This window comes from Populus euphratica, unplaced genomic scaffold (assembly GCF_000495115.2).
Source record: "Populus euphratica unplaced genomic scaffold, PopEup_1.0 scaffold743.1, whole genome shotgun sequence".
NCBI lineage: Eukaryota > Viridiplantae > Streptophyta > Magnoliopsida > Malpighiales > Salicaceae > Populus > Populus euphratica.
In genome coordinates this window covers 33,620-46,639 of record NW_011500613.1, presented here as the reverse complement: position 1 = coordinate 46,639, position 13,020 = coordinate 33,620, and the positions used below count along the sequence as shown (strand labels likewise).

Genomic DNA, 13,020 nt, shown 5'->3' with positions numbered 1-13,020 from the left:
TTATAATTATTATTATTATTATTATTATTATTATTATTATTATTATTATTATTACTGGTATTATGATTATTAGTATTAGTATTTATTATTTTTATTTTTATTATTATGGATTTGTTGTTGTTGTGTTATTGTTATTTATAATTTATATAATTAACCTCCCTACGGTTCGACCTTGATCTTACCGGATTATTTATTACTTCGACACTCCTATATTTGGGAGAAGACATCAATCTTTTGGTCGTGTTAGATAAAATTTATCCAAAAAAAATTAACCATGAATTTAGAATCATTTGCATATTGAATGATATTTTTATCCAATATTTAGATCGAAACACATTGGATCTATATGAGTTAACTCAGGTTGACATATGAAACTTACGAGAATAATCTTGAAAAAGACAAACTTCAAAGTTAAATCTCTAATTAAATCAACATTGAAGTAAGAAAATGGTTAAAAAAAAAACAATCATTTTTTAAAAAAAATAAGTGAACTCAAGTCAACCAACCAAATTCGCAATGTATGTCATACATATCATCAAATTCAATAAAAATTTTATTTCAAAGATTATTTTTCATTTAATAGATTTATATGAAAATAAAATGTATGAGAATTTCTTTTGTATGAGATATGTTTTTTAAAATAAAAGAAACTTGACAGGCATGTAGGATTAAAATAACACAAGTAAATTATTGATAACAAAGGATGAAATTATATTTTTTTCTAGTTTTAAGTAAAATAAAATAATAAATTATCTATAAAAACTAGTGAAATTGATTTTTTTTTTAAATTGATGGACAAAAGAGACATAAAACAAAAAATAGAAAGAAAATAATAGTTTGAATGTTGTGGCTTTGCCTATCGAACATGTGATCCTAGTTATGGACTTTACCGAATTCAATATTTTTTTTCATAAATTTATATTTAACCTAAATATATATACATATAAAACCCCAAAAAAAACCCAACACTCTAGGCCTTTAAAAGGAAGAACCTAGACACGCGAGCCTTCAAGCCTAGAAATAGAGGCCTTCAAGTTCAAGCCTACATGTCTTGGTTTTTTTTTTTCATTTAGAAAGGTGGATAACTTGTTATCTATCTTTTTTATATATAAAAAGACAAACAATACGTCGTTCATTATGGACAACGCATGTCATCTACCAGCTTAATAATTAGAAAATTAAGGTTATGAATTTTTTATTCCGTAAAACTCCTTTCCAACTTATTCAACTTAAAAACATTTTAAAAACACTCTTGAAACATAATCTATTTTATTAACCCAATCAACAAAAAAAAATCTAAATGTTAAAATCAAATTAAATAAAATTTGTAATCCTGTAGATATATTTTTAAGCAATATTAAAATTAAAAATAACCTCTCTAAAACTCCTCTCAGATAAAATTAAATGATACTAATTTTAATTATTTTGATAGTCAAAATATATTTTAATAATAATTTTCTTTCATCACGCAAGAATTCAGTGAATCTCTATCTCTGTCTTCTTTCAAATTGCAGAAGGTAAAATATGATTGCAGCACGTATGGAGCAATTTTGGGACCATTCTTTCAGAATTCTTATTCAGAAGTCAAGGTTGCTTCTTGCCCTAAACGCCAATCAAAGGGACCATTCACTGTTAACATTGAGCATACAATATACAGTAATAACCTTACACTCCAAGAAAGCCCTGGAATTGTGCCTACCGGTCGGCTTCCAAGATACAAGGAAGTGATACTGTTGAATGACTTGATTGACTGTGCACGCCCTGAGGAAGAAATTGAGGTCACTGGCAAATAATTTTGACTTGTCTTTGCACCAAACGAATGCATTTCCTGTCTTTTCCTCTGTAATCGAGGCAAACGATGCCACAAAGAAGCAGGATCTCTTTTCTGTGTATAAGCTCACTCAAGAGAACAAAGAAGAAATTGATAAGTAGTCTGAAGACCCAAGGATAGGGGAAAGGATTATCAAGTCTATTACCCCTTCCATCTATGGACTTGGAGGCTTAAAAACTACATTAGCTCTGGCTATGTTTGGAGGCCAAGAGAAAAATGTTCAGGGGAAACACCGGCTGAGAGGAGACATAAATGTGTTTCTCATAGATTCTGGAACTAAAAAAGCTTGATTTCTAAAGTATGTTGAAAAGACTGGATAGAGGGCCGCGTATACTATTGGTAAAGGGGCTTCTGTTGTTGTTCTAACGACTGTGTTGCACAAGGACCCAGTGACAAAAAAGTGGACCCTAGAAGGAGGAGCCCTTGTTCTAGGTGATCAAGGGACCAGCCTGATTGATGAGTTTGACAAGATGAATGATCAGGACAAGGCGAGCATCCATGAAGCAATGGAGCAGCAGAGCATTAGTATATCCAAGGCTGGCATTGTTACCTTTCTCTAGGCTCGGTGCTCTGTTCTTCCTGCTGCAAATCATGTTGGAGGAAGGTACGACTCCTCCAAAACATTTTCACAGAATATCGAGTTGACAGATCCCATCTTTTCTTGTTTTGAGATCCTCTGTGTTGTTAAGGAAGTGGATGACCCCATAAAAGATAAGATGCTTGCAAAGTTCGTCGTTAATAGTCATTTCAAATCACAGGCCAAAGGTGTTAATATAGATGTAGGTCCTATAGCGAATCTCAAGAACATCAAGCCTCTGCTAGGCCAGTTGATCCAGAGGTTCTTTCTCAAGATTTGCTGAAGTACATTACCTACGCCAAGTTGAACATATTCCCAAGGTTTCATGATTCTGATATGGAAAAACTCACACTAGTTTATGCAGAGCAGTGGAGAGAATCTTCTCATGATTCTGATATGGAAAAACGCATCGTTTCATCAAGTGACCATTACACTCAACGCACCGTTTTAATTTTTCCTTTCAGTGCTGTGTGTGTAATAAGAGGGTACACGTGTTGCTATTTCGTTAATTCCTTAATCTCAGGAATCTGTCAGAGAAGGAGTAGCCTTGTATGAATGTAACAGACTTTGGATGGCTATGGAACAAATTATGATGAATGAATGATGAATTCTGAGAATCTCTCTCTCTCCCTTCTTCTTCTTATTTCTATGGATGTTAACCCCTACCAGCCATGGCTGGCCTTCACAGTGAGCTACAAAAGTTCACCCAAATACTCGATAGAAATCCTAGTAGGAACCTTTTCAATTTAGCATGCAACATCTTGCTGCTGCTGCTATTATTGATGTAGTTTTTAAATAAATAAATAAATAATATTTATCTTACATTTAAAAAAAATTATTAATATTAATTTTAAAATTTTGGTTTTTTATTGTGTGATAAATTAATTCATGGTATAGGTTTTTTTTTTTTGCTTTCTAATACTATTATATAAATATTTGTAATATTAAAGATAATATTTGAAATTTGAAACTTCAAATAATTATATTATTTGATGTACAATCATAATATTTTATTAACATTTATATTTTTTTATGAACAATTATATTATTTTATTTTTATATTTCAAATTTATAAAAGCATGTTAACAAAATATAATAAAAATATTTTTTTTCTTGATCTTATCTTTTTTTAAAAAAATAACAAAATATAATAAAAATATTTTTTTTTCTTGATCTTATCTTTTTTCTTTTTTAAAAATTTAAAAATTTTAATTGTATTTTGAAGATGTTATTTTTATATAAAATATTTTTACGTCTCTAAACTAACACCATATTTATTTCCATCCTGGAAATTTCTAAGAGCTGCACCATCAACATTGAAATTGTAAGGAAGCTCGTTGTTGTAGCTGCTACTAGGATGGGGGGATGAAGAGCTAGATCGCATGGGTGGAGAGGAAGGAGAATTTGTCGTGCGTGCCTTAAACAAAACTCATCACAGTAGGAGAAATTAAAGAAAGATCGATCAACCAAAGATGTAATGGCCTGAATTTAGCAGAGAAAGGGCTGTCGTGGATAGGAATATGGAAGAGATGAGGTTAGTTCTTTATTTTGACGAGGATCGATCGTTGTCAGGAAATGGTTTCCAAAATGGGAGAGAGAGATTGAGAAAACATGGAAACATGTCAACATATCTAAAGATCATGAAAAACACTTGAAACGATTAAAATCATGAACATGAATTATTTTCTTGACGAGAGTATCTGCCAAATTGTTCAGAATTATATCAAATTATCAACAAAATGATAATCATAAAAACTTGATGAAATATCGTATTAAAGAATTAGATAATATAAAGTGATATAATAATATAATTAGAAATGTAAGGATATTTATTGGAGATTTGTAAAATTATATTAGGACATGTGAAATCATTTACTTTTTTCAATTTTAATGCCCTGAAAATCTTTAATAACAAAAAAAAACCTTGAAAAAAAGCCAACAAAACTAATTAATTAATTAGGTGAGTTTATATTTATGTTAGTCATTAGTTAGAGTTTATAAGGATTTAATTTATCATTAAACCCTAACTAATGATTCACCAAAATATAAACTAAATTATTTATTTATTTATGTATTTATTGGTTTTTCTGAATTTTTGTTTTTTTTTGTTTTTTTTCAATTTCTCAATGAAAAACCAAAAATGTTGAAAATGACAAAATCATGTTATTTCATACGCATGAGGCACTTATAAACTACTGTTGATACTTGATTAAATTTTGTGACTACAAGTAAAAAAATAATCAAAAAACATATAAATCCTTCGAACTCCATTATTCATTATAGTATAGTTTCTTTAGGGACTCTTAATTTCTTCATGCTCTTTTTGTTTTTTTTTTATTTTGGTGTTTTCAATTGTTTTAATGCAGTGATATAAAATAAATTTAAAAAAATAAAAAATATCATTCCTATATATTTATAAATAAAAAATATTTTAAAAAATAATTACTATTTTAATATCATATCCGATAAAAGTACAAGGAAAAAAAAAGAAAAATAAACAAAGTATGACTTCAAACCGAAAACTTAATGATTGTAAATGTGCTTGCATGCTGGGATTGTTACCCGTCCCTCGACAACCCCCTATGATATTCGTCATGATTATGGAGATTAGACTTATGCTAAGTTGAACCTCCCAGCTGAGGCCCACTTGCATGTGTCTCTCCACGATTGACGGGGTGCAAAATGTGCGTTAGTGGTTGGCTGGTTACATTTTCCTGCTCTTTGTTGCGTTTTTTTTCCCCGTTTCACATTATCATAAATCACGGTGGACGACAAAATAAATTGCAGTCCCTCCCTTCTAGGTTAAATTGCGGTGCTCGAGTTCTCATCCACAGTAAGCAGTCCTGAGACGCATATATAGGTAAATTTATGGGTTTTGTCAAAAATAAATATATTTGACACTTGAGCTGAGACTGAGGTATAAATTTTAACGCAAGGATTTGTTGCATGGTGCAGATATTCATTATAAATGGTCTAAAAAAGTCGTGGTAATTTTCGTCAACAAGGAACTTCGGAGTTGCAAGTGAAAATTAATAAGCAAAATCAATCAATAGATTGGAAAGCAAAGATTGACGCTCCATCGACGTGAAGTACGGAAGCTGAAGCCAAACAGACCTCAAACTTAAATCAACACACTCCTGCTCTTTTCTTACTTTTTCCAACAAAACAAAGGGTTGCCATTACAACAGTTCCAACACTTTCAAAAGCAGAAGACAGAGAGGTCGTCAATACATGCATTTAGATAGTCAAAAAAAGAGGAAAAGAAAGAAAGAAAAACAATCGCTGAAGATGCATGACAAACTACTTGCCCGTAATTAAGGCCTGATTAATTATGACTGTTTTTCCATACTCGTTTGGTAGCCTTCTATGGCTAATAATACTATAACTTTACGAGCATGGCCACAATCAGCATCGAGAGCCCTTCCTGCAGTTAAGTACACCGGAAGTCAGAGTCATTGACCCCACAAGAGAAGATGGTCTTGCACTCAGACTATAAGCCCTTGCATAGCTTGAAGATGCACCAGCGCCTGATTGCCGGAAATAGGCACCATTCAACATTAAGTCTCCTTCTGACCTCCAGTTCCAGTGCCTCCACTCACTCTCCGGTGCATCCTCATGTTTAGTCACCTGCGTGAATGTCAAGATTTTGAAACTAGTAAACCAAATTATTTTGTGTATTACGACAGGGTCGCATTTCGACCCTTTAAGGATTAGCCTAAGCAGTGATTGTGTTTGATTCCGTATTATCATAGGACACGAAAAAGAAATGTTTTTCCAAGAAATAAGAATATCCTTCACCCATAAAAAAGGAAGAGGGTTTCATTCATGTATTTATGAGCACTCACCTCCTTGTTAAATCTTCTATTTGGTGCAAGAAATCTATTTCCTTGACTGTTGATTGTAGGAGCAGCGCTCCCACCAATGGCATACATTTCCCAGTGGGTGTAGTCATTGTTCACCACATGAAAGTACCCATGCCTGCACCTGCAAACGCAACAATTTTATAATACGTAAAACGCTTTCAAAACGACAAAGATTGTAGCAAAAATCATTGAAAAAAAAAAAACATAAAGGGTAAACAATTGATTAGGATTTCTCATTTTACCTTGGCATTCTTTGCACCAGCCCTTCGCCAAAATGATTAAAGGCTATAGTTACTTGCATGTCTTTGTCTTGTGTATACGAGTCGCTATGGCCCAACAGCATGACCTTGTCATGATGGGTCATGAAGTTGTTGGAGATAGTGATGGCTGTCGATCCATGAATGGCATCAATAAGTCCATCATGACAGTTAGACAATGAGCAATGGTCAACCCATATATGCTTGCTAGCAAAGATGGAAACCCCATCACCGTCCGACGGAGTCCACCAACCAAAGTGGCGAGGAGAGTCTCGTATATCACCATTCCCTCCTTGCTTACAGTCATGTATATGTATGCCATGTATGATAATGTTAGTAGCATAATGAATAGTAATGCATGGTCCCCCGGCAATGTGAACACTAGCACCCCTCCCATCAATGGTCTTGTAAGAATTCATGACCAGCTCTTGCCTCAGCTGAATTACCATGTCTCTCTTGAAGATGATCCACAAGGGCTCGTCCTGAATTACAGCATGCCTAAGAGTTCCTGGCTTGGGGTTCACCGCATCATCATTACCAGAGTCGGTCACAACATAAATCCGACCATTTCTACCCCCAATAGCGTTCTTTCCGAACCCAATAGCACAATCAGCTAGCCGCTGGCGATTCCTCTCCCAATTGGGGTCACACCTCCAGCAATCATCTATAGGGTTGCCAGTTCCACATGATAAATAGCCAAGGTTTCTCCTTGAAGCATTGATGCTCCTGGATAAACAAAATGTGTAAATTCTCAGCACACCATCTAGCTACTATCATACTATTATACACAACATATATATGTATGAATAAAACACGATTTTAGGCAATATATATTGTACATTATTACCTTTGCACCTCCTGTACCACTAGCTCAGGGTCCTGAATTGATGAAGAGAAAACCAAATGCGTTGCTGGAGCAGAGAGAAAGAAAATCAGAAGGATTGCAAGTCTTGACATTTTTTTTCCCTTGCTCGATCTCTGATGAGGGAAAAAAAACGAATTAGGGAGGTGATAAGCTTGGCTAGGATCGAGTGGGGTTATAAAGGCAAAAAAAGCCGGGAGTGATGCCGTGATTAATATCAAAATGTGGGGTCAACCTAATCGTAATTTCAGGTATTTGCTTTGGTCTTCAATCTGGTAGTTTAAAACCGTTAATCATGCCCTGAGAAATCCTAACCTTCTAAGTCAAAACGTGCTAGCTAAAAGGAGGCTATTATGTTCTCATTTATCATCTTGATTACTATATAGCTATATATCTCATTGAATTCAGTTAATAATTTCACTTGAAGTTATCAGCAAAAACCACCAAGTATTAAGAAAAATGGTTTACTCATATTCAAAACATATTAATTTGACGTATAATTAAAGTGATAAATGACGAAGTGTGGCTTTAGAAATATTAAATGGTTGATTAAGAATAAAAAAAGTAATATTTTTAATTATAGCCTTATATAATTTGTTTATACGTATAGAATTGTTCAGTTTATCATGAAATTTAAAACTTCTTTTATCATAAGGTGTTGTTTAATTAATTTGAGGTTGATAAAAAATTATATAAATCATATTTCGAATTTTTACCGAACAGTTTATGTTTTTGAGTGAGATTATTTTTTGATATGGTATTAGAATCTTGTTGATCAAGTAATTAAGAGTTTGAATCTCATCATACTCATTCTATTTAATAAAAATTAAAAACAAATTAATATAAACCTATTAAAAAATTATATAAATTATATATAAACCTTTTGAACTATATATCATAAACTTTTTTTTACAGTTAAGAGACTAGCTTTATATCTTGATTCAATTATCTATACTTTTACCATGAGAGTAATCACCTGGTAGACTACCTGGCTAAACAAGGAGTGCATAGAATATCTGATTTTGTTGTTTGGCTACGAATCAATTAGATGATCTACTGATGCTTTGTTTTTTTCTGCAGCTTGTAGTCTTTGGAGCAATTATATGGTTCTCAAGTAGAGATAAAGGTTCAGTTGCTTGTTGACAACCAGATATAAAAGGTGGAAAGAAACGGTCTTAATTGATGTAATATGTTTCTCAAGAAAAAGATTTCAATCAGTTAGTTCTTATTAGAGATGATCCGAGATTTATCTACTTTCTTGTTTTAATCTTAAATTCTTCGTAACAGGTGCTTTATTGTCCATAGCTTTCTTGAAGTTCAGGTTTCTCTAATTAGATAGTTTATTGTTTTTGCTTTTCTTTTTAGTGTAATGTTATGTTTGGTTTTTTATGATAGTACAACAAACTTATATTCTAATTAATTATATCAGCTTCTGTAATGTTATGTTTGGTTTTTTATGATAGCACAACAAATTTATATTCTAATTAATTATATCAACTTCTTTCAACAACAAAAAAAATCATATATTGAAACTCTCCTGATAATTTAAATATTTAAATATTTAGGTGAAATAGTTTTTTTGATAATGGTTAATTTATGCTTATGTTTAAATAGATTTTGCTCTTGTTTACGTGTTCAATGTGGCTTGTAACTTGATCAAGTAAAGGGAAATGTTTGTCTTCTGCAATTAAGACAAAACAGATCTCCCTTTTGGATTAGTAAAATATTAGTTCATCTTCTGTATAAAGCTAAACAAATCTCCTAACCCATTTTGACTTGCTTGGTGCTTAGAAGAAAAACATGGCTCATGTTGATATCTTCGTACAAGGAGAGAAATTCAGCTGTCTTTTAGTGACTTGGCTAGTCAAAGGATTTGAGTCATTTTGAAAAAGATTCACCTACACCGTATTATAGCACTCATGTTCTTGTGCGTTTGTGTATAAGGATTTGCGCGCGCGCGCGCACTATGCCACTTTTATGGTAGCGATTTACCTTTAGATCGCAGCCTTTTACTATCGTGATATCCTTGCATGTTCACACTATTGGAGTACGTAGAAACTTTTTTTTTTTTTTTAGGGCTATAGTATAAAGATAAAAAAAAAATCATGCATCTAGGTTTTGAATAAATATTTGTGTGTATATTGAAACGAAACACACTCTAGTGCTCTTCTTTGATTTTTTTTTATTGCTTTATATAAATGTATATTAAAAAAATGGAAGAGGTACAAGAATGGGGAGTAACTTTACTTTTGATATAATTTTTAAATGGAAAAATTGCCCCTACTATCCTATAATTTAATTAAAATTACATTTGCTAATCAAATTTCAAAAAATTATAGTTTGTATTTGTCAAGGAAAATAATAAATTACTCTATGTATTCTACTTAATTTCGTCAAAACTTTTAGGCTAATTAGAAGTATCTATATTATTTAATTCTTTTCTTTTTTATCTAGTCCTTAAAATTCATTAAATTTTTTAGAATTTATAATAAAAATTAACTATGTTATTATCACAACTCTACTATAATTTAGGTTATGCTACAACTTAAAATTTATTTTTAACTTGATTTCTTGCAAAATTTGACAATTTCAGTTATATTTTTTTATTCATTGAATAATATAGAATAAATTTGTACCTGTCTTGGATTATAAAGTAAACTATTTTTGTATTAGACGTAGTGAGATATTCTACACCATTAATTTTCTTATTAGATGAGAAGATCAATGTCAACCTAAAAAGATCATTTCTTCTCTTATCAATCAACTAAAAATCTTCTCATAGAAAAATCAGTCTCTCTTATTTCGACATTTCTCCCTCTTTCTTAACCGTCAATGGAACCTAATAATTTGTTGTGCATTTGTCTCTTCTCGTGAAGCTCTGGTGGCAAAATCTCAAATTGAAACTTAGGAAGAACCCTAAATCTGTTTATTGTTTCGGGTCAGATCAGAAGAAGAAAGAGGTTTAAGAGGAAGAAATATGTGATGGGCTACTCAGTCATGTGAGGGAGAAAGGAGACTGGAAGGAGAAAAAGGTTTATGAGGAACGGTACTGGGGCTGTTGTTGTCAGTCTTCAATGGGGTTAAATCCAACGTCAACAATCATGTCCAGTTGTTAATTTAGGAACAGCAACTTCCCAACCTCAATGAACATGTTTATTTATTGATTAATGAGCGTTGGCAACTCGAACAAACAAGTCAGCAACCAATGGAGTTGGAGCACAGAAGCAGGCAACTCAAGCACAACATTCTGGATTATCCATTTTATCAGTTATACATAAGCAACCAACATATGAAGTAAATATGAAAAGTAGACCTCAGTAGCTAGAAATTGGACCTCAAAGTTCTGAATCAGTAGTTGATAGAGCAAAAACAGTCATAGGTCTTTGGGTTCGATGTCGTAGACCATTCAATCAGTTATCCTTTTTCTTCTCCTGGGCCATTGTTGTGAGGAGAAGTGTGTTTTGTCGCTGCTATTTATTCTTGATCGGTGGAGATGAGGTTGGGATTTGGGTCCAGTGTCGTCTCGTGGGTCTGGGAATTCTGAAGTTGAGGAAGCATCATGTCCAGGAGTTAAAAGATAATACATGAATTGAGTTTTGTATTAGCTTGCTTTCTATTTTACATTTTTATATTATCTTAATTATGAGATTTAACAATATATAATTGTTTCTTAGCTTTTAAGGTTTTTATTTGAGTAAAAAATCAAATAAATAACATTTTTGTTATTTTTTAGATCTAGTGGCTCTTTGGTCATTAAATAATAAATAATAATAAATCTATAAATAATCATATAATTTTTATTGATTTTTTTAATGAAGATATTAAATATTAGTGTGTATATAAAGTTTAAAATGCGAGCTATAATTTTTTAAAATTTAATAAACAAATATAATTTTGGAAAATTTTTAGTTTTTGAATTATTTTTCAATTATGAGTTATAATTTAAAAGTTAAAATTAGAAAATGTAGATGAAATATTTTGTATTTAATTTCAAGCTAAATGAGAAAGGCATGTTATCTTTGATTATCAACCCAATAGCAGCCTTTCAATCTTATTCATGGTATTACTTTCTGTCGTTTTTTTTCTGTCTCTATTTCTGACTTCACTTTTTTCAGTTAGGACCATACCTCCACTACATGGTTTTTCTTCTTAATCCGAACCGGTGCCTTCAATGGCTTCTCCGATGAGATCATAGGGAAATATCTACACATAGCTGCTTAATTTCGTAGAGTGACCAAAATAGCCCTATCGCATCTTCCTTCAAATAGAAAGTTTTTATACTATTAGTATACATAAAAATATCTCTAAGCGTAAAATAAGAAATAAAGTAAACATTAAATTTTCATTTTTATTATTTAAATTCTTGTAAAATATATTTTTCTACATTGATATTATCGTTATAAGACACTAATTATCATATCACTAAAATGTTAAAATGTTATTTTAGCACTTTAATAATCTTTATTTCATCGAAAACATATTCTTACTGTAAAGTTATGCTTAATTGGTTTATTAAGAGATTTAATTGTAAGGAAAATAAGAGTCATACAAAGTTAAATTCATTTGGTCACTCCTTAAGTTTATAAAGAGGGAATATATTAATTAAAAGAATGAACATAACACCATCCTTGATGTTTTTGCTACTTGTTGAAGCTGTGGAGATTCTTACTTGTTTTTATTGCATTCTACTTTGTTTTTCCTTGTTGAAAGCTTTCTTCTTCCCTGGATGTGATTCGAATTAATATGGCAAGCTCATGTAAATGTTTCTTTATTTATTTATTTTTTTTGAAGTTTTGAGTATAATTATTAATGAGTTTGTGTCTTTCCAGGTCCTTCACTAGCTTCAAAGGCTATTCTTGCTTCAAGAGATCACTAAGTTAAAATTCCAAACACCAATATTGGAAAAAACTTGGATGGTAAGCAAAAGTCACACAAGATGGAAAGACACACACTCATTAATTACGAGGGAGAGGAGAAAAACTCAAAAATAGAGGGGGAAAATAGAAAAGGAAATTGATTCTCTCTCCCCTTCTCTCTCTCTCTGTCTCTTTCTCTTCTCCCTAGCTACAACTAGACACACCATGTGGATTTCTTTTTCAAATATTTTTTTATCTGATGCAGCTTATTTCCCCATTCAATGCAATTGAGAATTTTTTTTTTTTTTGTATGTGTATAATAAAGATCATGGGGATAATTGTTTGATAATGATATTGCGAGAGTGTGTCTATGTCGTGGTTTAATTTGATTTGATGTTTTGTTATACATACCAAATTGATTATCTAAATATAAAATTAATTTTAATATCATAAAATTAGAAATATTCCTTGATTTTATGATTGGTTTGGGAATGTGTTTAGTTTCTTTGTACTATTAGTCCTAGAAACACCATTTTCTAAATAACAAGCTTTTCATCCAATGCCTACTTGTTTATCCAATTTCATGGGCTATTCAATGGTCATATGATGGATTAGGGGTGTTGAAAAAAACTAATTAACCGAGAAAATTGATGGAAAATTAACCGAGAAACCAAATCAAGATGAAAAACTGATTAAACCGATTTTTAAAACTATAAAAGCTTACCAGTTTGATTTGGTTTTGGTTTTACCATTGAAACTAGTGAACTGCACCGA

The 13,020-nt window shown here is 31.6% G+C and overlaps 1 protein-coding gene and 1 pseudogene across 1 annotated transcript; one reads left to right on the top strand and one right to left on the bottom strand.

Moving 5' to 3' along the window:
- Nucleotides 1-3,012, top strand: part of LOC105115691 (DNA replication licensing factor MCM2-like) — a 15,323-nt pseudogene extending 12,311 nt beyond the window's left edge.
- Nucleotides 3,013-5,417: 2,405 nt separating this feature from the next.
- LOC105115688 (pectate lyase-like) lies at nucleotides 5,418-7,524 on the bottom strand. Its single transcript, XM_011012647.1, has 4 exons — nucleotides 7,376-7,524; nucleotides 6,514-7,254; nucleotides 6,254-6,392; nucleotides 5,418-6,035 (listed from the first exon to the last, which is right to left on the bottom strand). Exons 1-4 carry the CDS (start codon nucleotides 7,483-7,485, stop codon nucleotides 5,814-5,816), a joined length of 1,212 nt encoding a protein of 403 aa, XP_011010949.1. The 5' UTR covers nucleotides 7,486-7,524; the 3' UTR covers nucleotides 5,418-5,813.
- Nucleotides 7,525-13,020: the final 5,496 nt, after the last annotated feature.

Coding starts and splice junctions, on each gene's coding strand:
- LOC105115688 (XM_011012647.1), bottom strand. CDS start 7,485: ATGTCAAGACTTGCAATCCTTCTGATTTTCTTTCTCTCTGCTCCAGCA. Junction 7,255..7,375: donor GTGGTACAGGAGGTGCAAAG/GTAATAATGTAC, acceptor TTGTTTATCCAG/GAGCATCAATGCTTCAAGGA. Junction 6,036..6,253: donor ATAGAAGATTTAACAAGGAG/GTGAGTGCTCAT, acceptor ACATTCACGCAG/GTGACTAAACATGAGGATGC.